A 22,738-nucleotide genomic window follows, 5' to 3' on the forward strand; every position below is an offset into this window, starting at 1 on the left:
GTCTGTGGCGCTGCCAACACCTGCTAGACAGTATAAGAGCATGGCTTAATCTTGAATGCTTCCAGGTTGTCAATCAACTTGCTCCAACTCCCCCCGCAAACACCATTTAGCCCTTGAAAACCGCCTTCAAGATGCCTCTTATCTCTGCGTCCACCTGGAACTCCCTCGGGCTTAGCGTCGCGGCTACTTTCGCGATTCTCGGCTCGAGCGCTTTGTTCGACAAGAAGCGCACTGCTGAGCTATTTAGCCTTGAGCCGCTGTCGACGAGTGATGAGAAGCCTAAAGATGGCGGTGCTAATAGTTCCAGCCTTGTGGGCTTGTTAGTTGGTTCTCGCGATCTTACCATGGCGGCTACGTTGTTTGCGCTGCATCGGGCTGGGCAGACGGATGCGATGGGCACTGTTATACTGAGTTCGATGATTATTTGTGCGGCGGATGTTTATATTGTGTGGAAGGGGAAGAAACGGGCTGAGTAAGTGATGCTATAGAGAGCTTGTGGGTGACTGTGAATGAGTTTATATGCTGATGTGATGACACAGGACTGCTATGTTTGCTGTGGGTGCGGGTATTTGGGCGGCTATAGGATTTGGTCTGAAGGGCTATTTTGACTGATGTGAGGCTTTGAATGCTTTTTGTACAATATCTTGTGTCTCTCCATTCGATGTTTGGTCGTTTTGTAATTCTAACAGAGTTGATATTTATCGTTTCCCAGCAATCCCATCTATTTATTTTACCTCACCACACTTGAATCGTACCAAAATCTCGAATAATTACATGATTGATATTGATTATGGAAGTGATTGGCCATCAAGTCCCTCGTCTCTCTCTTGAAATAGTATTTCGGATATTCATTGTAGGGTACGGCAGTCGTCAAAATGCACCTGCAAGGTACGAAGTACCTGTGGAGCTGAATCAGATGCTTGTGCTTTGCATCTGATGAGAGCTTTCAAGACATCATAGCCACGGCATTTCAAGATTCTAGGGGCTAATCTTTAGTAAAAGTAAAAGGCCTGAAAAGGAATCCCATTCATTTATTCTAGTGATAATAATATCAACAGCTCCTCAAGCTTTTGCCACTCTTTCCCTCCCTCCAGACAGCAATATCTCATCGGCGAAACCTCGGTACAATAGCTATCCTCACTTTCGTTCACCAGCTTGTCCAAGTTTTGAGACGTTCACACTCACCACATACAAACACCAAAACTACCTGATAGTGGCACATCTCGCTGTCCCTTTTTCATTCGCTCTTCATATTATAACCGCCAAAAGTCAATTGACAAAATGACTGACTCTGCTCGCTGGAAAGCAACAGTCTACGTCGGCGGGCTCTCACCCGTCGTCACCAACACACACGTTTTCGACGCCTTCATCCCATTCGGTGATATCGTCGAGGTGCAGCTCCCCAAGTCAGACGCGCCAAACTCTACGGATCCTCACAAAGGCTTTGCGTACGTCGAGTTTGAGGACAGTGCGGATGCGAAGGAGGCCATCGACAACATGGACCAGTCCGAGTTCTTTGGCAGGGTGATCAAGGTGTCACAGGCGAGGGCGCCGAAGAGTGCTGATGAGGGATTGGGCAGTAAAAAGGCGATTTGGGAACAGGTACGTTTCTGGGTTATTACGATTTCAACCTTTTGTGACTTGGATGTTAATGTTTGTTACTGTATAGGAGAGCTGGCTCGCTGAGCATGCAGGGGAAGATGATGTCACAAATCAGGCAAACTTGGAGGAACCAGCATCGGATCCTATGCAAGGTCTCGAGGGGCTGGATGTTGCAGGTCCAAAGCCAGAGTAATGGTCAACAAGGGTACCGTTGGTTGGATCAAGGGATGATTGCAATGGGTTTACGGAGTACTTGAATTATTTTTGCATAGCGACGGTGTTTTTTTTTTTTTTTTGGAAGGACCATATCATGGCATACTGTATTCCTTTTTACATGAATGGGGATCCGAAGTTTTGGAACAACATGCAAGCTGTGTTTCTCCTCGGCACTCCGCCCTAATGCTTCTCGACATATACAGATCTTAATCCCCCATCCCATGTCCCAAGCTGCTGCATGTCAAAAGATTATCCCACCAACGGCTTTGCTTCTCGGAACTTGTGACAAATTTAGTGCTCGCCGCCGTGTCCATCGGAGCTCTGAGCGGCGCGGTGAGCGGCACCCTGTCGGGCGAGTCGCAGGTTCTTGTCGACGAAGAACTTGCGGGTGGTGGAGTAGGCAGCGGCGCCTAGAGCGAAACCGACGACGACGACTAGGAGAGTTTGCACATGTTAGAATATTGCATTGAATTGGCCGCGGGACAAGGTGAGTCTTTTCGTACAGAGGGGGTACAGCTCGGCAGGGATCTGCTTGAGCTTGCGGAGGCGCTGGGAGACGGTGTGGCCTTGTGTAAACTTGTCAATAACTGTCGTTGCTGGTTTGCCGAGTTGCTCGGCGAGCATCAATGCCGTCACATACCGGCCTGGTCCTCCTTCTGTTATAGCCGCGAGGTTAGCCGGGATCTCTCCAATCGGGAGCTTCAGGATAAGCCTGCACTTACGGGGACGGGTCGCATCATGCGGGCCGTAGGGCGGAAGGCCCGAAGAGCAAGAGTAGGACGCATTGTGATGAGCGGAGAGGGTTCAACCGAGAGAGCTTCAGGGCGGGCGCAAGAATTGCTGCTTGATGGAAGAGGAATTGTTTGGTTTCAAAGAGTCTCTCATGGGCTGGTGCAATTCCCACATCAGCAAATGGCCCACTTGCGCCCACCGAGTGGCCCCATTGGCCCGATGAGCGCCTGAGGCACACATTTTCAATCCGGAACATCTGATTCGGAACCTCTAGCTGCCAACATTCGACGCATAGCGAAATCTCCCACCCGCAATTCCTCCTCCTCGAATTCGCTCCAATTGTCGCCCGCAAATCGCCCGCACCGTCGCCGAAGCCGAATCATTCATCATGTCCGACGAGGAAGGCCAGGAGCTTGTCACCAAGCCCTTCAAGTTTGTCACTGGTACGGCCTGTTGCCCGAGATAAAATATCCCCTCTCCCAAAAAAGTGGTCTGATCTCTTGAGTGCACCCGAGGCTAACAACGGCGTTTTTGCAGCTGGTGAGATTGTCCAACACGACCCCTTCTACGTGAACGAAACGACCGACCGGCTCGGGCAGCTTGATCAATGCGTTGCTCATCGACTGCGAGCTACTTACCCGCAGCTTGGAATAGCTTGAACTTTGCCCGTCGCCGGAGGACCCGCTTCGCAGATATACCTTCGTTATATATGCACACATGTCGCTAACCCGAGTGCTCGCGCAGGCACTGATGCCCGTTTCCCCAACGTGAACCAGACCAAGCACTGCTGGCAAAACTACGTCGACTACCACAAGTGCATCCTCGCCAAGGGAGAGGACTTTGCGCCTTGCCGTCAGGTACGGAGCCTGGAAAGAGCTGTGACTTATGCGCGCATCTGAGTATACTGAACCATTGTGTAGTTCTGGTTGGCCTACCGATCACTGTGCCCCTCTGGATGGTACCAGCGATGGGACGAGCAGCGCGGTATGTTTCACTTCGTCGGTTTATTCCCCCAACTTAAGCTGATATTTTGTCTCAAACAGAGTCTGGTAACTTCCCTGTGAAGCTCGATGCTTAAATTCCATATTTGAGGTGGCGGGGTACATAAGCATGGGTGTTTACATAGATTAAGCAGCCAGGCGGCGCATGAGCTGCAGGAAAATGTAGTAGTAGTCAATCACAGGCAAACAGGCTCAATTTTTGACGATTACCTCGTGACCAATCGCTTCTGTTGATGCACCTATAGCTGAGTATGACGTACATCACGCATATATCACCAAGATTACAAGAACCACTCAGAGAGGCGCTTCACATATACATTAGCTATATTGGTATCGTATCAAACTCGGATGCTGTCCCTTTCCCAAATACACCCCATGACCAAAACTCCTTTCATTGCTTTTTGAAGAAAAATAAAAAAGAAGAAATTCAAAATCGTTAAAATTGCGATCCAGTTCCGTTATGAAGATTTCTTTCCATCCTCATTCTCCGAATCAGAACTCATGAATTCGTCGTCCTCGTCAAAGCCGAAGAATGTTCTCGCCTTGGCCTTTGAAGGACCAGCAGCCTCAGTTGGAGGGGGTGACTCTTTAGAGCTCTCCGAATCTTCCCCATCGCTTGCAGATTTGCTATTGCTTTGCTCGGTTGACGCAGAGTCGTGAGATGAGCTCAGTAGGTTGTCTTTGTAGTTTCCAGATTTCATCGCGGCCAGCACAGCCTCGCGAGTTCGCTCGTTGCTTTCTTCTTTGTCTTCAACCCACTGGCCGTCCAACTTGCCCCTGCCGCCAGACTTGATCTCTGCCTCTCTCCTCTCTGCATGGTCAACAATTTCTTCCCATCGTTGACGTCGCTTCTCCTTTTCCTTCTTCTCCATCTCTGGTTTGATAGCGAGGTACTCGGCGAGAGCCTTGGCCTCATTAATAGTGCGGATTCGTCTTCCGTCTAGGTTTCGGCTTGAGCCGCCATCGTCTTGCTTCTGCTTCTTGCGCGATGACATGCGACCACCGGCAGCTCGGAGCTGAGATCCGAAACCACCCTTTCCACCGCATAGGGGAATGGCGAGGCGCAAATTGAGGAATTCATCCTCGTCTGATGTAAGATACGTTGAAAGTGGTGCCTCTGATACTTGGGGTAGCAGTCGATTTGAGAGAGTTGTGATGATGAACTTGGCTTCGGTGGCACCGGCAGGCAGTTTGTCATCGATCTGCTCTCGCAGAGAGGTGACCGTAGTAGTTGGAGATGTGCGCAGAACCAAAGTCGGTGGAAGACCGAGACCATTGAAGGTCGAAATTAGGACGTTGAGATGTTCCGCCATTGTGATGAATGGTTCGTTATAGATGCGGTGATGCGATCGTTTCAGAGAAGAGCTGCGAAGAGCGAAGAGCGAAGAGCGCGGATGGATGATGTAGAAGCGTAAGATGGGTGTTGTGTTATTGACAGGATCAACAGAACAGACGCCGCACTTAGGACGTCGACTTGCAAGCCTCAAAGTGTGTCGTTGCCGGGGCAAAGAGATAACAGATGCGTTGCGATGCAGCAGAGCCACGATCATAAAGTTTGGGGAGTTGGCGGCGAAATGGACAGGCGGAAAGTTTGTCATGTGAGGTTGCGACCTGCGCCACACCATCGGGAGGCGCTAGCAGTCATTATCGGAGAATCGCTTATCGACACGTGATTACCAGCCACAACGCACACTTTCGCGACCCCCCACTTCGCTAGGGTGGAATTTCATGTAGGGCTTCCGCCCACAAAAGTTATCCAATTCGAGATCTTTTGGTTGTACGCCTGTTCCCGAAAAACCGTCAACTTTCCAACATCGACCCTCCGAGCAGCAAACCGCCACGATGTTGATTCCCAAGGCCGACCGCAAGAAGATTCACGAGGTATTTTTCGACGATGTTCACGAAACCACGAGCGCGAGCTCGAGGAATTGAAATCAAGTCCCAGGTGTCACTGACAATTGTCTGGTATTAGTACCTCTTCCGCGAGGGTGTCCTCGTCGCGCAGAAGGACTTCAACCTCCCCAAGCACCCCGATATTGACACCAAGAACCTGTTCGTCATCAAGGCTGCTCAGTCCCTCAACTCCCGCGGCTATGTCAAGACTCAGTTCTCTTGGCAATACTACTACTACACCCTGACCCCCGAGGGTCTCGACTACCTCCGGGAATGGCTTCACCTGCCTGCCGAGATCGTTCCTGCTACTCACATCAAGCAGCAGCGATCACACGCTCCTCCCCGTGGCATGCTCGGCGAGGGCGAGCGTGAGCGACGACCTTTCGGCCGTGGACGTGGCGGCGACCGTGGTGACCGTGAGGGTGGATACCGAAGGAGGGATGCTGGCGAGGGCAAGGAGGGTGGTGCTCCCGGCGAGTTTGCTCCTCAATTGTGAGAATATTCCTCCCCCTTTTTCTTTGGAGATGATTTGAACGGGGGTTTCTCTTGCTACGGCTGCCTGAATTCATCATCGGTTCAATGGTTGGGGATATTTGGCTAACTTTTTCTTCTCTTACAGCCGTGGTGGCTTTGGCCGTGGACGTGGTGCTGCTCCTCCTTCCTAAACGAATCTGTCTCTTTCGGGGTTAACAAATCTTATGATGCATGGCGCAATAAGACAACGGCATGTAGTCTAAAAAACGTGAGGCAATCCTCACCATGAGTCCACTCATGAAGAAATGGGAAGTGAGGGGGGATATCGTGGGAGTTTTTGGAGGTTAGATCCTCGGAAATCATTTGCATCAGGGTCAATGTTTGCCATCAACGAGATAATTTTCCTTTATGCCTAACATGTGAGAACGTGTGCACCTGGTGAAGAGGGACCATTTGAAACATGACGAGTGAAAAAATTCTGGAGAGCGGGATGCTTGGCTGGTCTTACCGGGAGTGTCTGCGCTGGTTTGCATGAGGTTGATGGAGGAGATGAATTGGCTCAATTGATATCCTTCCTTGTTCCAGTTACTCGGGGCCATTGTGCAAAGTGATGTCATGAAGCAATCTAGAAGATCGATGTACCATCTTCACTCAATTATGCTATATCTAACGAGAGGTGCCATCCAGCATACTGGCTTGACATGCTATCTAGTGCCTTTGCAGCCATCAAATGCGCAAACTGCTGAGCCTGCCTCTACGCATTCTGGAATTTGCCAAACTCTTATAGCAGATTTGCCTCCTTCGTGAAAACGATCCGATAAAGGAAAAGCTGCATTGAATCGGAGCCGCTCTCTTAATCGCTCTCGTCGCTTCCATCTCCATCTTCATCATCGCTCTCGTCGTGTTCATAGTCGATAATAGCCTTATCCATGTCAATTTCGACTTCGAATAACTTGATAATATAACTTTGCCAAGTCTTGTGGTCAAGACAATGCTCGAAATGGTCTCCTTGCAATGTCACCATGCCAGAAACTCCACGTCGAATTGTCCCATTGAAGGAGACTTCCTTTGTACCGGGCTTAATTGAGAACGACCCCGTCAACTTTCCAACAGTATCTTCACCTTTCTTGATAACAAACTCTGACGCGCCTTCAAATGGTTGTGTGAGAGGGCTTGAGCTCACTATCTCCATGTTGATTTCGATGTACCTGCCAGAGAGTTTGACGCTCTTCACTTCAGGTCTCATTCTAGGCATGTTTCCCAAATCGATCGACATTGTGAGCACATGGCCATTTGGGGAAACGCTCAGAGCAGCAGTCATACGTTTCTTGTCGTCATATGAATAGTCGGCGCCCTTCTTTGGCATGATGTCGTCGAAAAGAGACTTGAATCCTACCATATCGCGGATATCCATTTCGTGTTCCTGGTCGTCATCCCATTCTATTTTCACGTACTTCTTGGCATTGGGAATTAACGGCGTGTCTCTGAGATACATGCTGCCGATCAGGCGATGGCGATAGTAAAGACAGACTTTGATCGAATTGACCCAACCGATTTCGAATCCAGGGCAGATTGTGCCTCCTACTTCAAAATAAAGACGTCTGTAGGTCGAATTAGTGATTGGTTAACATGAGATTGGAGAATAATTAGACTGACGACAGGGAACGGCTTGAAAGCCATAAGTAATCAATGTCCATTTCACCTCCCGTCTCAGAAGTAGCGTCGCTCTCCTGGTCGGGAACAGAGCCAAGATTTTGCCGTTCAGGCATGATTCTTGCCGCGGATTGCTCAGATGGTCCGATAATGGTTGTGTGTGAAAGGGTGATAGAGACAAGATGTTGATCAGAATGGCTTCTGACTCGTCGTGTACGCAGATTCAAGTAGCCTTTTTCGTTGGGCCACTTGAGCGATGTGCGTTTATCAGAAAAGAGGGATGAAAGGAAGAAAAAGAATCTGGTTTGAGTGGATCGAGAGGTGAAATAATATGGCATTCACCTGGCAGCTGGCAGGCCACTTCTGCGGGCTGGCTTGCCGCTGCCTGAGTTTCTGCATTTATCATCTCACAATGAAGGCCGTGGGCTTTTAAAAGCAAATGGTTTCAGAGGGGCCCATTCCTGTTACTGTGCTGCCTTAATGCAGAGAGTCACTATGCAGAACCTCAAGTTCGCTGTCCAACACCCCAGTGACTACATAAAGTTCAGGTATCTTAACAAGATGCGGAGGAAATGTATTAGATGCTTTCTGCTACTATTGCAACTATACTGCTCCACCACCCAATACTACCACTGATGCCGAGTAACCGGTCTATGTCACTGAATAGCTACTTCCTTGGTGTATGGCTGACTACTTGGAACTGCTTCAACCGATCTCTCTCCTATTCGGTGTGGACCAAAAATTCACGACCCAAATATGTTCATCAATATGAAGCTTTTGCTAACTCCTGGATTAGATATCGCATGGCGTGATGACATACATCTCGTGGAGTGTAATCATACATGGGCGTCTCATGGGCTGAAGAGAGGAGACACAATATGTTTTTTCCTCTCTCAGGATGTGAGTTTGTGGCAGATACCAAGATCAATCTGCTGAGTGCTGTCAGCTGTTAAGCAGGCCGCCAGCTGGTGAGATCTGCTGCCAATTGCCCCAAGAGTGCTATATAAGCTCTGCTGGCGAATTTAAACGCAAGCACTCCCTTCTTCTCTTCTCTTATATCCTCCTCAAGAGCACTTATACATGAGAAGGTGTTGATGTTCAAGGATACGTATATCTCATGCATAAAAGTGAATTACATCATACTTGTCACCTCTATTCTTCGCTCATGAATACTGAAACCTGGAAACATTTTGAATCATCAGCAGAGTCTATCTCGTAACGCCTCACGGTTTGTGGAGTACCGAGTCAGCCCTCAGTCACCGGATACGTCAATCAAAATGGGCGACATATATACGCCAAAGTCAGATGTGGAGATTGAGTCGCTTTATTTTGATGGTCAGTCTCTGAGGTTCGTCTGTTCCTTTACATATGTTGTCTTACCTCAATATCCTTTCAACTTGATACTTATACGCTACAGGACCTTCAAGCTCGATATCACCATTAAAACAGGAGTTTACTTTGGCTGGGTCAGTTATGTGACCATCTCCCTCTTCTATGGCCACACTTTTATTGGAGAGGCGATTCTTGAAGACGAGTTTGTCAATCTCGAAAACTACAAGGGCGAACTCTATATTGAACTCGATGGGGCTGTAATTCAGCATATGGGGGCGTTTAAGAGTTTTATTCGCGACATAATGCCCAAGCCACAGCTTGATGCATGCCAATCTGATTAGAACAACCTCACTACCAAGTTAGAAGTTATTGAGAATGGCCATAAACTCACAATGGCCATAGATTTGTATGGCATTGGGAGCTTTAAAACGACACCTATAGTTCAACTGACTGGCAACTCAATCGATATCACTTTCTCAATGTCTAACACAACTACTGTGGCAATTTACTTTGGTCAAACTAAATTTAGGCTTGAGAACGATAAATGCATTTTGGCTGAGCTGTCCGGAGACTTTTGCATTTATGCAACCGGAGAGGAAAGCATGCAGTATCATTTGACCGGAAATATTTCTTCGGGATGCGAGCTAATCGGAAAAGCAACTTTGAAAGGATCTGACCTGAAAAAGTCTGAGAAGACTTGGCGTACCCATGCTATCCGAGAGTTTCAAATCGAAGTTGATCTAGACCATATGGTCATTCGCAACCCTAAATAGGCAACGCCACTTGCTATGCTCTTCTTAACGGGAGGAATCGACGATGGGGAAAAATCACAGCTATTGAATCGCTACATATAGGGTGAATATTCAAGCAAGTAAACAGGAGCTCTGGGAAAGCAGTTTTGGTAGCTCTAATAGCTCAAATTGAATGATATCGGTTTTGTTTGCACTCGGCAAGATGAAGAAGCTCGGACACGTGTGAGGCAGCTGGCGGAAGTGTTGTGCCAACAGCCAAGTGGGCTATATAATTTCTCTTCGTAATTCACGGAAGCCTGCTTCTTTTTTCTCCTTTCAAACACGCGTCCTCGGGAATTGACAGTGGTGTCAACCTGTGAACGCCCCAGGCACCTAAACCCATCGCGCAAGTTTTGGAGAATACTCTAGATCTTGGTTTCTTGACTTTTAGACGTTACAACTTGGGTATCCCTGCAGCTCTCTACAGGATACATTGGAGTTAATTTGCAATCATGGCGGAAATGAAGATTGATAGGCTTCATTTCAACAATCCCTCCTTCAGGTATGGCCGTCAAATTACGCCCACATCCCATCCACTACTGCTCTGTTATACTCCTCTTCAAAGATACTTATTCTTATCATAGATCTTTCAATCTCGAAATCACTGGCACCATTAACTCGGAGTTCGGCATCGGCTGGGTTAGCTATGTGACGGTCTCCCTCTTGTATCAGCGACGCGTCATCGGTGCAAAGACCATTCAAGATATGCATGTCACTCTTGACGAGAAAAACGAAGCAACTATAAAACTTGAGGGCTTTTATATTCAGAGTATGGTTAGGTTCAAAGCTTTCGCCCTGAAGTTGATTCCTCAACTAAAGGCCAACAGTCAGAAGAGAAAACAAGCGCCTATTATGGCTGCACTGGACACTGATGATGACGGTCATGAGCTCTTTATCTCCATTGAGTTGAGCCATATGTTGGAGGCCACCATCTTGAATCCAACCGTCCAGTTGATCGAGAAGAAAGTCAGAATTTGCTTCAAACTATCGAGCTGCAATCCGGTTGACCTCGCCTTTGGATGGTGCCGATTTCAGCTGAAGAAAGACAAAACGATTCTGGCTTTATTGGATGGCCATTTTGACATTGTGCCTGACAAATGCGAGATTGTCATGGAAGGAGATCTTGAGATCCCCAACACTGTGCTTTCTGGTAAAGCGGTTTTGAAAGCAGTCAAGACGTATGACAACAAGAAGTCTTGGCTTTCTCTTCTCATCCAAGCATTTGAGATTGAAGTCAACCTAGATAAGGTGGTCATTGGAAAAGGCCAAGGTGATGAAGACGAGGAGGATGAAGGCAATGGAGTCGATGAGGGCAACAAAGGCGACGATGGCGATAAAGCCTATGTACCCGACGGAGGCGAGAGCGACGGTGGCCCAGTAACCCGACGGACGCGAGCGACACGGTGAATAACCGAACTCTTCCATCACATCTTTTCATCGGAGGATTGCATTTTCCTTGCTTGACCGAAACAGAAAGCAATGTGGAAGCTCTTGGAATGGATTGTTGTCGTCGATGTTGGAGATGAGGAGACTTGACCGAGAAAGATGCCTATTGAGAGGGAGCTGGGTGTGTATTTTGATTACGGATGTTTCTTGTTGCGAGCAACTGATGTTTCAGTGGTTTGGTGAGCTCTGTGTTTCTTGAGCCGCTCTCGATGCATTTATTGTGTTTATCAGATATCGTTGCGTTCGGCGCTGGGTAGAGTTCATAGTGTAATTCTGACTGTTTATCCTCAATGTAGGATCACGAAACTTGTGGAATCCAAGAGGCCAAATAACGGCCACAGCTTAAGCAGACCGCTGTGATACGAAGATCTTCGTGCCTTATTTGTCATGTTACTTGTTTATTGCAAAAACTAATCAAAGAGGTCTTTCTGCTGTGACCCTCGTGCGCCCGAATATTGCTTTATGGTACATACAGAATCCATTACGTTCCCTCCCCCCATCTTTGTTTTCATCTCACGATTTGCCCAAAAAAACGCCAGCCATCTGAAAATCCCTTTCAGCACCTTTCCTCTAAATCTAGCTCAAGTCCATAGTCTCAGAGCCGGCAGCGGCAGCAGCGGCATTGGTGCCACCGTTCTGGACCGACAAATCAACGCCGCCGTCGTTGCCAATCAGGCGCTTCTCGGATTTGTTCACAAACTCGATACTTCTGGCAGGGTCGTAGAAGAGCTGGAAGCATCGCTTGACGTCATCAATGCCGACCTGCTTAGATTTTCTCTTTGCTGAGACCAGCTGCGATGTGGTAATGAGGTTGCTGGCGTATCGAAGACCGGCCTCCTGGCCAATCTTGGTAAGCAGGGCAAGGGCGTCTGCTGAAACGTCAATCTCCTCTTCCTGCGCTCGAATGGACAGGATTTGTTGAATCTCTTCGGGGTTGTAAGGATGCGTGTTGATGATGACAACGCGATCCAAGAAATCGAGGGGCAGGCCGTGTGGGCTCTTGTAGTCAGTACCGCGGATGCGCGACTGGCCGCGGTTGCTGGCCATGATGACGACTGGCGCCAAATCATCCTCCAGGGCTCGGTTGATGTAAGAGAAGCACTCAATGTCGAGCATGTGCACCTCGTCGATGAACAGCACGCCGGGAACGATCTCGGCCTTGCCCTCCTCTTTCCACTCCCCAACCTTGGTGTTGATCTGATCGCGAATCTCGCTGCGAATCTCACCGGTGTCGCCAGAGAAAAGAGCCAGGAAACCCTGTGTTCGCGAGTTGATGACATCGATTTCGTGCAGCGTCACTGTGTGGACCACCTCCTTGCGCCTTTGCAGCTCTCCGTCGGGGCACTGCAAAAATTTGGTATCGACGCCCATGGCATCGTAATCACGGGATCGAGCGTATGATCGGCCGAGCTTGGTAATCTTTCCAGAGGACTTGTCAATGGAAATGATATCACCAGCCATGACGCGCTCCTTGGTCATGGCATCAATCATCTTTGCGCCCATGTCGTACACAGCCTCCATATCGGTAGTCTTGATGGTCAGCTTGCCCTGCTTGGCACTGCCGGTGACGCTTCGGTCAATCTGGATCTCGACAACCTCTCCCTCCATGATCTCGCTCTCCTCCTTAATGCGGACGCCGATTGATTTGCGGAAGGCTTGGGTGAGAGCCTCGGTTTTTGACATTTCGAGGGAGAAGATTTCGGAGGACGCGAGGGTCGTGAAGGGAACGTCGGCGCCGAGTGACTGTGCCATTCCGGTAGCAATGGCAGTTTTGCCCGTGCTATTGTTTGATAGGTGTTAGCAGGGTGCCAATACAGAGAAGAAGAAGAAAAAAAGATGGAAAAATGCGGCACTCGACATACCTTGGGGGACCGGCAATCAGGACGGCGCGACCAGCAATCTTGCCCTCCTTGATCATCTGAAGGATGACTGCCGCGGCCTTTCGAGCCTTCTCCTGGCCAACAAGGCCTTGAGACGCGGCTCTGGGCTCGAGACTCGTGGCATCGACGCCGAGTCCACGGATGTGAGAATGCGCGGCGATGAGGTTCAGACCGCGAAGGTCCTTGGACTCGGAAACGGTCACTATGGGCTGGTTCACGGTGGGGAATTAGTCGAGGAACAAACAATGCATTAGACAGAAAGAAGAGCAAACTCACAGCAGCCATTGTAAAGAATGATGATGTCGTTGGCGCAGCAGTTGGTTCACGACAGGATTGATAGCGAAGGATTAGATGCTTGCCTGCTCCAAACAAAGCACCACGGCGAATTGGAATGGCTGCTTGAGCTCTGTCCCATTTTCTCAGCGCAGGAAAAATTACGGTTCCGGAGAAGCGCGCGTCTGGCGCTTACACGTTAGGCGGATTTAGTTGGCTAGAACAGCTAAACAGAGGCTGGTAGTGTCAAAATACAGTGGACGGGCAGTGGGGCGGCTTGATCGAGCTGAGGCTAGAGGGTGATCGGGGAGACAAGGGGCGGATGTGAAAGCGGTAATCGCTTGAACTACAGACTACAAACTAAACCAGGATATTTGCTATCTTGGGGAATATCAAAGAACGATTGTGAAACCAATGAATGTCGTTCTTTGTCTTTTATTACATGTTTTTTTTTTTCTATAAATGTCTGAGTAATGAAATTAGTGCAAGGCCTGTGCTCTCCTTATGCACGGCTCGCTCATGCTAGGCACCAATCCTGCACGCCGCAGCCTGACCGACCTCTGTCTCTAATATTGATTGACTCTTCCCCCCCTCATATTTGCTTTGTTTGCTGAAATTGCCTGTTTGTTGGCTGCCATCTGACCAACCGCAACCCTGTTCTTGCAGCATCAGATCCCCACCCCATAACATTAGTTAAAAGCCACCTCACTGCGGTTCTTATAATCTAATCCCTGTAACCCGGGTTTTTGTTTGCTATCTGTGCTCAGATAGTTGATGTAGTTGTATGCACGGAAATGGTTCCTATTCGTAGCTCTTTGCTCAGGTGGAAGGGAAAATATTTGTTTTGGTCTCCTCTAGCAGCATCCCCCCTAATACCTGCAGCTGATAGCTAACGAGGTACATCACTCGACATCAAATTACATTCAGGTTGGATGCATGCAGCGGCATGGAGTCCACCGTGAAATGCTAGACCTACATACATTTCCATTAGCTGTAGGCGCTCTGTAAACAAAAGAAGACCCCCCCTTAGCACAGCAGGTCTTTGAGAAAGCGGCAGGCTCGTCTACATTTATTAGGGCCTTAGTTCCCTAGTTACTATAATTCATTGCTTTTTACAACCCGACATTGCAACTCTCACCAACACTCGTTCAAACAAAAAAAAAAAGTGCCCTGACCCGCACACCCACCACATCCACCTTTCTCTGCTAACTGCCTCGTTCTTTATTGTTTTCACGATACTCAGCCCAACATCACTGTGTCCATCAACCAAACCGAACAACCGCCTTTCTCTATAACGTTCTGCCTTGATTCTTCGGATACTATTTCGGGGTCTACTTACTACTTTATCATATTTGATGCTCTGTGACATCTGTCTCATCTGGAAGCTTGCCCAAAGCTCGCTGGATGAGTTGGGTTGGAAGAAGATGATCATCGGTGATTCGGTCAAGAACTGAATCCTTATCTCCTAGAGTATCTTCTCTCACATAAACCATCTAATCGCCGTCATTGTTCACATCCTACACCATCGCCATCATGGGTCAGGATCCTCCTCGGCGGCCTTCGCAGCAAGGCTTCCATAATACCTTTGGGCAGGGTCGCAGTATCAAGCGAGACTCGATCCAAGGAGATGGTCAACGAGCATCAGGTGATACTGCACCGAATCCTAAGCGCATTCGCACTGTCGATCGACCTGATGAACGGAGTCCTGTTGACCAACGCGATCATCTCGAAGGATCCAGCCCAACGACGTTAGGTAGTGCCACCCCAGAAGCCATTTGCTCGAAAAATCCTTGCTGAGCACGGACTGTGAACTTACTAACAACATTTTCGTACAGTCTCACATAGACAACGCCATCCCGACAACCCTAAACAACATCCTTCGAGCCAGTTATCCAAGGCGCTCACCAACCATGTGCCGGGAATCTCTTTCAAACCAGTGCTAGATCTTATTTTTGACAGATTTGCATGGTGCAAAATCAAAAGCGAGGCCAAAAAGTCTCACAATAGGGCAATTCAAAGTCAAGCGCACAGTCATTACCATCCGTCAGACTACGGCAACTCTCCGGAGTTTATGGCTGCTCAAGAGAAGCAGAATCTCGAAGACATGAAGAGGGCTGACAAATACGTGGGAGAACTTGACGAAAAAATCGCATCAGCTATACAGCCACTCATACGGCACATTTCAGAAGCTTGGGGCAAGAGCTCTGATGTATCAAACGCTTCGGAGGAGAAAGAGGCATCAGAGGCCAAAATAAACACCATCCAAACAACCATGAAGAAGGAGATGGAGGAATCGTTCAAGAAAGAGGTCGCAGAGTCGCAGCAATTCATCAAGGAGCTGGTCGGATCGCAAATGACCAAACTCAAGGAGGCGTTAGCTCAAGAAAACGAACAAAAGCTACACTCGCTTCAGAAGACGCTGGCCCAAGAGGGTGAAGACAGAGCAACCTCTCTCAGGAAGGCACTGATACAAGAAAACGAGAAGCGAATCGCAGAAATGAAAGAATCAATCAACCGGGAACACAAAGCCAGAATCGCAGCGCTCGAAAATGCTTTGGCTAACGAAGCCAAGAATAAGGACAGAATTGCAGCTCTTGAACAGAGTCTGTCTAACGAAGCGAAGAACAAGGACAGAATTGCAGCGCTCGAAAAGAGTCTGTCTAACGAAGCCAAGAACAAGGAGAGAATTACAGCGCTCGAAAAGAGCCTGTCTGAGGAAGTTGGAAACAAAAACCGAATTGCAGCGCTCGAGAAGAGTCTGGCTGGGGAAGTACGAAACAAAGAGAGAATCGCAGCGCTTGAAAAGAGTCTGTCTGAAGCAGTTCGCAACAAAGACAGAATCGCAGAACTCGAAAAGAGTCTGTCTGGGGAAGTACGAAACAAAGACAGAATCGCTGAACTCGAAAAGAGTCTGTCCGAGCAAGTACGAAACAAAGATAGAATCGCAGATCTCGAAAAGAGTTTGTCTGAACAAGCAAATTACAAACAGAAAACTGCCGAGCTCGAAAAAACCCTGTCTGAACAAAGAGAAAAGAACTCTGGACTTCAAAAAAGGGTGGCCATAGCGGAAGCCAGACTTGACAGGGCGGAAGCAGATCAGCAGCTGCTGATCAAGTCATTGGTAGACCCTAAGCAGCTTACTGTGATTAAGGATCAGGTGTCGAGGCTAGATGTCAGTCTTAGACAGGCAGTCTCAGCACAGCGACTACTCTCGGAATCATCAATAAACAAGGCGCAGCTCTCTCAGCAGCTGCAACAGCTTTCACTCTCCCAAGATGATAAGTTTAGCAAGCATGAGGCTCGCGTGAACGACCATTCTACAATAATCAAGCGGCTGGAGGAACAACTATGCGACCATTCTAAACTCATCACGGAAAACAAGCAGCAGAAAGACGCAGCTACTACACGACTCAGTTCGCTAGAATCTTCTATATCCAACTTCTCGGCAGAGTGGGAAGAGATGAAGAAGCGTGTAGAAAAGCTCAGTTCGGTTAGGTCCGCATCTGTCCCCGATAACAAAATATTGGAAGTCATCAAACCCGAACTGGATAAACTTGACAAATACATAAGGGAGAATATTGCAAAAATCCAGAGCAGGCTCCAACCATTCCTTGTGCAAGAAAGCCTGGCGCGAGAGACTCTGGAGGAACAATTCGGCAATATTAGTCGCCAGGTATCTGAGATTGAAAAAGAGCATGCCATAATAAAGGCAGGCGGCTTTGAGCTAAGGGAGCAAGTGAACAACCAGAACCGACTGAATATCCTGGAAGGGAGTCGGCTCGAGGAGAAACTCAACAGTCGAATGAGTTTGCTCCTGGATAAATTCAGATCGCAAATGGAAGGTGTGTACATGCAGGTGCAATCTCTCAACGCGTGGCAGACCAACTTCAATACCGCAGGCCTCTACGGGAACATCATATCTCACATTAACAAAACGATTCCGGAAGGTCCAGGTACAGCGCCGCAAATCGTGGCTCTCAAGCAACAGCTAAACGGCATCGAGGCGCGCCTCGCAGCCTGGGAGAATGCAAGCAACAAGAGGCGGAAGCTTCCCGGCGGAAACGTAAAGGTGGTTAATGGCCGCCAAATAGACGCGCAATGATTCTTTCTTTCGTTATTTTATTTTTATCTCCAGCCGAAAAGGTGATGAGAGATTCGCATGGCACTAGGGAGCACAAAGGGTCTGGCAATTTTGGGAGATTTCGAGGCGGCTGAATGAATGCTTTACGGCGGGATTGATTAGGCCAAGGGTTTGGCCAGTCTGGGTTTTCAGACAAGGGGCCAGGATTCAAAGGGAAAATGTTTGCTTCGATCGCTTGGCGCAATGGGAAACGCATTGATGTCGTACGGAGTGTGTTCCGTCAGGATGGTTTTTTACCGGTGCGGTGGCAGCTTGGCTGGTCGCACGCAAGGGCGATCTAGAGGACCGTGTGAGATCTTTGATGTATGAGATTTGTATGGACAAGGAATACCAAAGGAACGGATCGATATGTAGGCATATGTAGTTTATCAACATATTTGCACTTGAGATTTATTTTGCCTGATATTTATGGTTGATGGTGTACAGAGACATCATCGTTGCTTTTCTACAGACTTGTTCTGTGGAACAAAGTCTTGCGCTACCAATGAACAGAAAAGATCAACACGTATACGTATCTAAGAATATTACAAAGAGAGTAGTACGAGCTGTGTGACGAAAAGCAGACAGGAAAAGAATGTTTGCCCAATATCTCGACAAAGAGAAAGTGGAGAGAGAAGATGTAAATCCAGCACAAGTCAATAGGGTAAGATTAATGCCTTTCTCACGCGCGTCTGACGTCCAAACCGACGCATAGCTGCTCTCTCAGTCTGGCCACAAAAAGTAAACAAAGCGGAGGGCTTTCAAAATGCGAATAATGAGGCTAACAAGAGATCCAGTTTGATATCCACCCGGGACCCGTCACTTGATGCTATTGCGTCGATATCAAACAATTTAGCCCCATGCCCCCGTCTATTAGAGTTCAAGCATAGGAGATGAGATTGTGTGCTATTTTTTAAAGCGGAACATCCGAATCGAGCAAGAAGAAAGCTGTGGCTTGTTCTCTTTGGGGAGTTGAGGACAGCAAGGTACCAAAGTATATAGTAGCTAGCACGGTTGTTGATAGATCAGATCAGGAGCTCCCCCTGGTGGACTATTACTCGTAAATCGTATAGAGCACATCCGAAACAACATCAAAGTCCATCAGCCAATGAAATGAACCAATGCGTTGTAGAATGCAGAGTCAGCCATTGGAGCGATAGCCGTAATCCTTGCCTTGCCTCGAGTCTCTTCCCTTGACCTTCTTTTGACCACTGTACTCATACAGTATATAATTCCGTGCGTTGTGACGTGACTTTTCTCTCACTTTCAAGAATCAACAACCAACATCACAATTGTCGACGCCACTGCGGAATTTCCCTGCTTGGCGGCGCGTATCGTATTATAGCGTGCATGCACCGCTGGGCCTCAAACCTTAAGCAGCTGAAGTGACGGACAAGTGAGCTCGCACAGCGCTATCGGGTATCCGTCCATACAAAATTGAACCTACGCACAGGCCCCCCCATCCCCCGGGAGCACCAGCGCCAGCGCCAGTAGCAGGCCAGTAGCAGCATCAGCACCAGCACTCCTAGTACAGTAGCAGTTGAGCCCAGCTTCTTCCCGCCCGCCAGCACTTTTAGGTAGCATTGAGTTCGAGTGGCCTGAGCAGCGCCAGTCTAGTCGGAGAGTTAAGGTACTTGCGCCTCCACCCACCGCCGGCCGCTCTTCCTGGTACCGATCGCCAAACACCATCTCGTGGGCATCTGCATCACGTCCCTCCACGAACATCCAATCCATTGCCGCATCTCGCCCTGCTGCGATTCGGCCGCCTGTCGCGCTCAGTCGATTTGCTACTGCTCGCGAGAGAAAGCGCTTTGTGCGAGATCCCAGAGACCAGCGGCCGCAGCCCCGAGCGCTGCTGAGCGCCCCAACCACCGTCGCCTGTTGCTGGACTTTGTCCTTTGTCCGGGCAGTTCTTTGTCTCGCCTTTGCCTCTGTGCTGCAGCCCCCCAGCCGTGCGGCACTTGCGTCTGCATCACCATCGAATCCGCCTCCATTGTCGCGCTCTCTGTCGCCCGCTGCCGCTCGTCTCGTCGGTCGCGCTCCGCCGCTCACTCGTGCCTGCGGCATGATCACGCCCAAGCACGATGGAAGCGGCGCGGAAGACGATCGAGGTGCTCAGCCAGCGCATCCTGCCCGAACGACCCCATCACCTAGCATTTCACCCCGAATGGCGGTTTCGCCCCAGCCACGGTGACAGCAATTCCTTTGAGGAATGGCATCATCCCCGCCTGCAATACCTGACGCTCTTGTCCGAAGCCGATCGCGGCGTCCTCTTCACAAAGTCCGACTATGACATGCGTGAGGAGCCGGCCAAACCACTCCCACGCGAGGTCAACGCGCTGGCCAAGGGCGGCGAGAAGAAGAAGCTGTCGCTGAGCGACTACAAGAACAAGAAGACGGGGGCCACGTCGTCCACGTCGCCTCCGGAGCCATCAATCGCCAAGAAGAAGGAAAGCGAACGCGCTGGCGAGCTGTCAGCCAACACGGGCGCCACCTCGGACCCCAGATCCGCATCAGAATCAAAGTCTGCCTCGGAAGCGAGGAAGATGGACAGGCCCAGGCCGCGAGAATCAGATCCGCCCGTCGACGCCAAACAGCGACAGGGTCGCGAACAAGCCGCCGACATGAGGTGGGTACTTGCAGCTCCGCTACAGATCGGAGCAACGGTAGCATTGAGCGATCAGCAGCAGCTAACATTGACCCAGATTACCTCTTAAACCTCCTACCAAACACCCATTACCGCCCCGACCGCCCTCTCCCAATTCCAAGAAACGCGTGGCTGACCCGGATGACGAGTCGCGACCCCAGAAGCGATCCAAGCCGGACAGCACCAAGCACGTCGATGACCGGGTACAGCACTCCCGCGATGACGCGCAGAAACGCAAGGATAAAACATTCTCGGCGGCTTCCAGGGATGCACCGTCGCACAAGGACGACAGGCTGTCTGCTTCCGGCGCCAACTCCTCCTCTCTCCCCAATGGCAGAGCCCTTCTCAAGGGTGCCGTGGGCTCTAGTCGCAACAACACCTCACCTGCACATCGCCCACGAGGCGATTCCCTAAATGGCGTCCGCCCTACCGGTTCGGGAAGCAATCGGGTCACGCCCACCAAAGCCGAAGCATCACGGTCAACTGTGCCGCCCCTGCTATCCCCTCTCCACCTGACCTTTGAGGATCGCGAAGCCGAAGACAGATCGTTGGCGAAACAAAACAAGAAGAAACCCCGTGACGACTCTCGCGAACGGACCAAGTCGCCTAACCGACAGCATAGAAAGTCCGAGTCCATATCAGAGCTCAAGAGACAGAAGTCACCAGCAAGAATCCCGCCGTTGCTCTCGCCAACTTTGCCGCCGATAGTGGAAGCCGCCTTGCAACTTAGAAAGAAAGCATCGATGGAGCCGTTGGAAGGCAAGCCCCTCAAGAGCAAAGATGAGAGAGAGAAGGAACCACCACTGCCGTCCAAGAAGAAGAAGCCGGTGGTTGATTACTCTGACGACGAGGACGAGCCCCTTCAGCAAAAATTACGGAAGGCGCTCATTGTCAAGCTTAAAGTGCCCAAGAAACTGCGGCGAGACTTTAAACGCATCCTAGCCCTGTCATCATCCACGGCAGCCCGCAAAGAGTTGCAAGCACAAAACCAAGAGCATTCCACTGTACCAGAAGACTCTATCCAGCCTCCGCCCGCACGGAAACGGCCTGTTGCCCCTGACACGGCAGCATCGTCAGAAAGCACCGCACAAAAGAAACCCAAGGTCCCTGAGATTCCCAGCTCGTCTCGTTTGCCCGCTCCGACTACACCATCCAAAAAGGGAGCCACCACCATGTCGCGCGTTAGCTCTAGCAACTCGTTGGCCCAAACTCCCGGGGACACCGTCAACGCTACTCCATCCGCGTCTGCCTCATCTGCCGGTAGGGTCAATGGTCAAGATGCAAGCCGTCCGGAAACCTCCGAAGCTAGAGCTATGCGAGAGAGAGAGGCCCGATTCTCTACTCTTGGACGCCGCCTTAAGCACGAGGCTGACACAGCAATGAGAGGTGGTGCCGGCGGCTCGCGGGAGCCTGATCTGAACAGAGGCTTCGTGATTAGCGTGGAAAGTTTGCTGGCTTTTATGGCCGGCTTCCAGGCGCAAAACATCTATCGGGGGTTGGTCAATAAGAGGAGTGACCCGACTGGATGGTCCAGCCTGTTCCCGCTGCTCGAATTTATCCAGGGCCAAATGAGGAGGCAAGAGGCGCACACTCGTCGATTCCTCCCCCTCTACGTCTTGGTTCTCAACCTTCATTTTATGGCCATTAGTGAGCTTATTCGATGCCATGTGGCGACGGAAAATCCAGTTCTCCCACCTCCAGATTGGGTGCGGCTTGAGCGAACACGATTCCGACTCCAGTCTCAGATGAACGAGGCTATCAATAACATTGAGAATCATTCTCTGCGTCTCCAGGTCCAGACTCACTATACGCTTGACGAAATGATGGCGGAAACTCTTCGAGTGCTCAGGCACTGGTGCCACTATGAGGACGTCGACTGGACTCCTGACGCTAACCTCGAAGAGTCTGTTGCTCCCCGGGGCCACTGAAGTGAATTGAATGACGTTCCAAAGGGACAGAGGGAACCCTCTCAGCTGGTACATTCTGTTTAAACTATACACTTTACGACAAGCGGCATGGCTGATGGTTGGAGTTGGGCGGCCGGTTCGGAGCCTGCGGGCTTTTCTTTGTGCCATAATAACTCACTAGGTTTTATATGCAGGCAACACAGGCGAACAAAAGATGCTTGATTTTTATTCAAAGGGAGTGAGAGAGAGAGATTCTGCATTTTGGCGTTGGGTCACGAACAAAAACCTTTTCTTTCTTTTTTCTTCATTCTTCCTGTCATTGTCGTCTGGCTTCACATACATACTTGGTAGAACTCAACTGAGCTGAAAGGGAGATGACGGTTTTACCTGGTCGAATGAAGACGAAGATTTCGCCCATGCACCACCGCAAGACGGGGGACTGGGACTGCATCTGTTATCGTTTGACACTTTGTTTGCTAGCAAAAAATACTGGTTCTTTTTTTCTTCTTTTTATCTGACGTTTCTTATGATATCCCCTGTGCTCAACACTGTCCTCTCTTTTGTCGTCTGTGATGGAGAGCCCTGGAGAGGTCCCATTCATTAGATGGAATAAAAACCCTGTTTATGATTCAAAGCAGATTTTTGCACGTGTGAAGGCCAAGACTCTTGGTCTTGGGTCTTGTATTTACGACTGTGATCATCCAAGCTCCTCTATGGCATGTTGAAGAGGGGTCCTACATACATACGGTATCTGCACTTGGGTAGCCATTA

General features: G+C 49.6%; 12 protein-coding genes across 12 annotated transcripts; 8 read left to right on the forward strand and 4 right to left on the reverse strand.

The window, feature by feature from the left end:
• Positions 1–131: 131 nt before the first annotated feature.
• T069G_07335 (uncharacterized protein) lies at positions 132–612 on the forward strand (the record flags this gene model as incomplete). Its single annotated transcript, XM_056174545.1, has 2 exons — positions 132–472; positions 540–612. 2 exons carry the CDS (start codon positions 132–134, stop codon positions 610–612), a joined length of 414 nt encoding a protein of 137 aa, XP_056028124.1.
• Positions 613–1,281: 669 nt separating this feature from the next.
• T069G_07336 (RNA recognition motif domain-containing protein) lies at positions 1,282–1,795 on the forward strand (the record flags this gene model as incomplete). Its single annotated transcript, XM_056174546.1, has 2 exons — positions 1,282–1,602; positions 1,670–1,795. 2 exons carry the CDS (start codon positions 1,282–1,284, stop codon positions 1,793–1,795), a joined length of 447 nt encoding a protein of 148 aa, XP_056028125.1.
• A 314-nt stretch (positions 1,796–2,109) lies between these two features.
• T069G_07337 (NADH-ubiquinone reductase complex 1 MLRQ subunit domain-containing protein) lies at positions 2,110–2,603 on the reverse strand (the record flags this gene model as incomplete). The annotated part of the gene is made up of 4 exons (XM_056174547.1): positions 2,110–2,252; positions 2,322–2,384; positions 2,459–2,474; positions 2,541–2,603. The coding sequence occupies 4 exons, from the start codon at positions 2,601–2,603 to the stop codon at positions 2,110–2,112; spliced, it is 285 nt and encodes a 94-aa protein (XP_056028126.1).
• Positions 2,604–2,938: 335 nt separating this feature from the next.
• On the forward strand, positions 2,939–3,628 carry T069G_07338 (cytochrome oxidase c subunit VIb domain-containing protein; the record flags this gene model as incomplete). Its single annotated transcript, XM_056174548.1, has 4 exons — positions 2,939–2,993; positions 3,295–3,407; positions 3,471–3,534; positions 3,594–3,628. 4 exons carry the CDS (start codon positions 2,939–2,941, stop codon positions 3,626–3,628), a joined length of 267 nt encoding a protein of 88 aa, XP_056028127.1.
• A 381-nt stretch (positions 3,629–4,009) lies between these two features.
• T069G_07339 (telomere stability and silencing domain-containing protein) lies at positions 4,010–4,864 on the reverse strand (the record flags this gene model as incomplete). Its single annotated transcript, XM_056174549.1, has 1 exon — positions 4,010–4,864. One exon carries the CDS (start codon positions 4,862–4,864, stop codon positions 4,010–4,012), a length of 855 nt encoding a protein of 284 aa, XP_056028128.1.
• A 529-nt stretch (positions 4,865–5,393) lies between these two features.
• On the forward strand, positions 5,394–6,109 carry T069G_07340 (plectin/S10 domain-containing protein; the record flags this gene model as incomplete). The annotated part of the gene is made up of 3 exons (XM_056174550.1): positions 5,394–5,432; positions 5,524–5,936; positions 6,064–6,109. The coding sequence occupies 3 exons, from the start codon at positions 5,394–5,396 to the stop codon at positions 6,107–6,109; spliced, it is 498 nt and encodes a 165-aa protein (XP_056028129.1).
• A 662-nt stretch (positions 6,110–6,771) lies between these two features.
• Positions 6,772–7,687, reverse strand: T069G_07341 (uncharacterized protein; the record flags this gene model as incomplete). The annotated part of the gene is made up of 2 exons (XM_056174551.1): positions 6,772–7,519; positions 7,575–7,687. 2 exons carry the CDS (start codon positions 7,685–7,687, stop codon positions 6,772–6,774), a joined length of 861 nt encoding a protein of 286 aa, XP_056028130.1.
• A 1,161-nt stretch (positions 7,688–8,848) lies between these two features.
• T069G_07342 (uncharacterized protein) lies at positions 8,849–9,244 on the forward strand (the record flags this gene model as incomplete). Its single annotated transcript, XM_056174552.1, has 2 exons — positions 8,849–8,919; positions 8,989–9,244. The coding sequence occupies 2 exons, from the start codon at positions 8,849–8,851 to the stop codon at positions 9,242–9,244; spliced, it is 327 nt and encodes a 108-aa protein (XP_056028131.1).
• A 902-nt stretch (positions 9,245–10,146) lies between these two features.
• Positions 10,147–11,101, forward strand: T069G_07343 (uncharacterized protein; the record flags this gene model as incomplete). The annotated part of the gene is made up of 2 exons (XM_056174553.1): positions 10,147–10,196; positions 10,279–11,101. The coding sequence occupies 2 exons, from the start codon at positions 10,147–10,149 to the stop codon at positions 11,099–11,101; spliced, it is 873 nt and encodes a 290-aa protein (XP_056028132.1).
• Positions 11,102–11,716: 615 nt separating this feature from the next.
• Positions 11,717–13,305, reverse strand: T069G_07344 (AAA ATPase domain-containing protein; the record flags this gene model as incomplete). The annotated part of the gene is made up of 3 exons (XM_056174554.1): positions 11,717–12,920; positions 13,003–13,229; positions 13,297–13,305. 3 exons carry the CDS (start codon positions 13,303–13,305, stop codon positions 11,717–11,719), a joined length of 1,440 nt encoding a protein of 479 aa, XP_056028133.1.
• Positions 13,306–14,826: 1,521 nt separating this feature from the next.
• T069G_07345 (uncharacterized protein) lies at positions 14,827–17,395 on the forward strand (the record flags this gene model as incomplete). The annotated part of the gene is made up of 2 exons (XM_056174555.1): positions 14,827–15,046; positions 15,129–17,395. 2 exons carry the CDS (start codon positions 14,827–14,829, stop codon positions 17,393–17,395), a joined length of 2,487 nt encoding a protein of 828 aa, XP_056028134.1.
• A 2,102-nt stretch (positions 17,396–19,497) lies between these two features.
• T069G_07346 (uncharacterized protein) lies at positions 19,498–21,988 on the forward strand (the record flags this gene model as incomplete). The annotated part of the gene is made up of 2 exons (XM_056174556.1): positions 19,498–20,042; positions 20,119–21,988. 2 exons carry the CDS (start codon positions 19,498–19,500, stop codon positions 21,986–21,988), a joined length of 2,415 nt encoding a protein of 804 aa, XP_056028135.1.
• Between the last annotated feature and the right edge of the window lie 750 nt (positions 21,989–22,738).

This window comes from Trichoderma breve, chromosome 4 (genome assembly GCF_028502605.1).
Source record: "Trichoderma breve strain T069 chromosome 4, whole genome shotgun sequence".
Classification (NCBI taxonomy): Eukaryota; Fungi; Ascomycota; class Sordariomycetes; order Hypocreales; family Hypocreaceae; genus Trichoderma; species Trichoderma breve.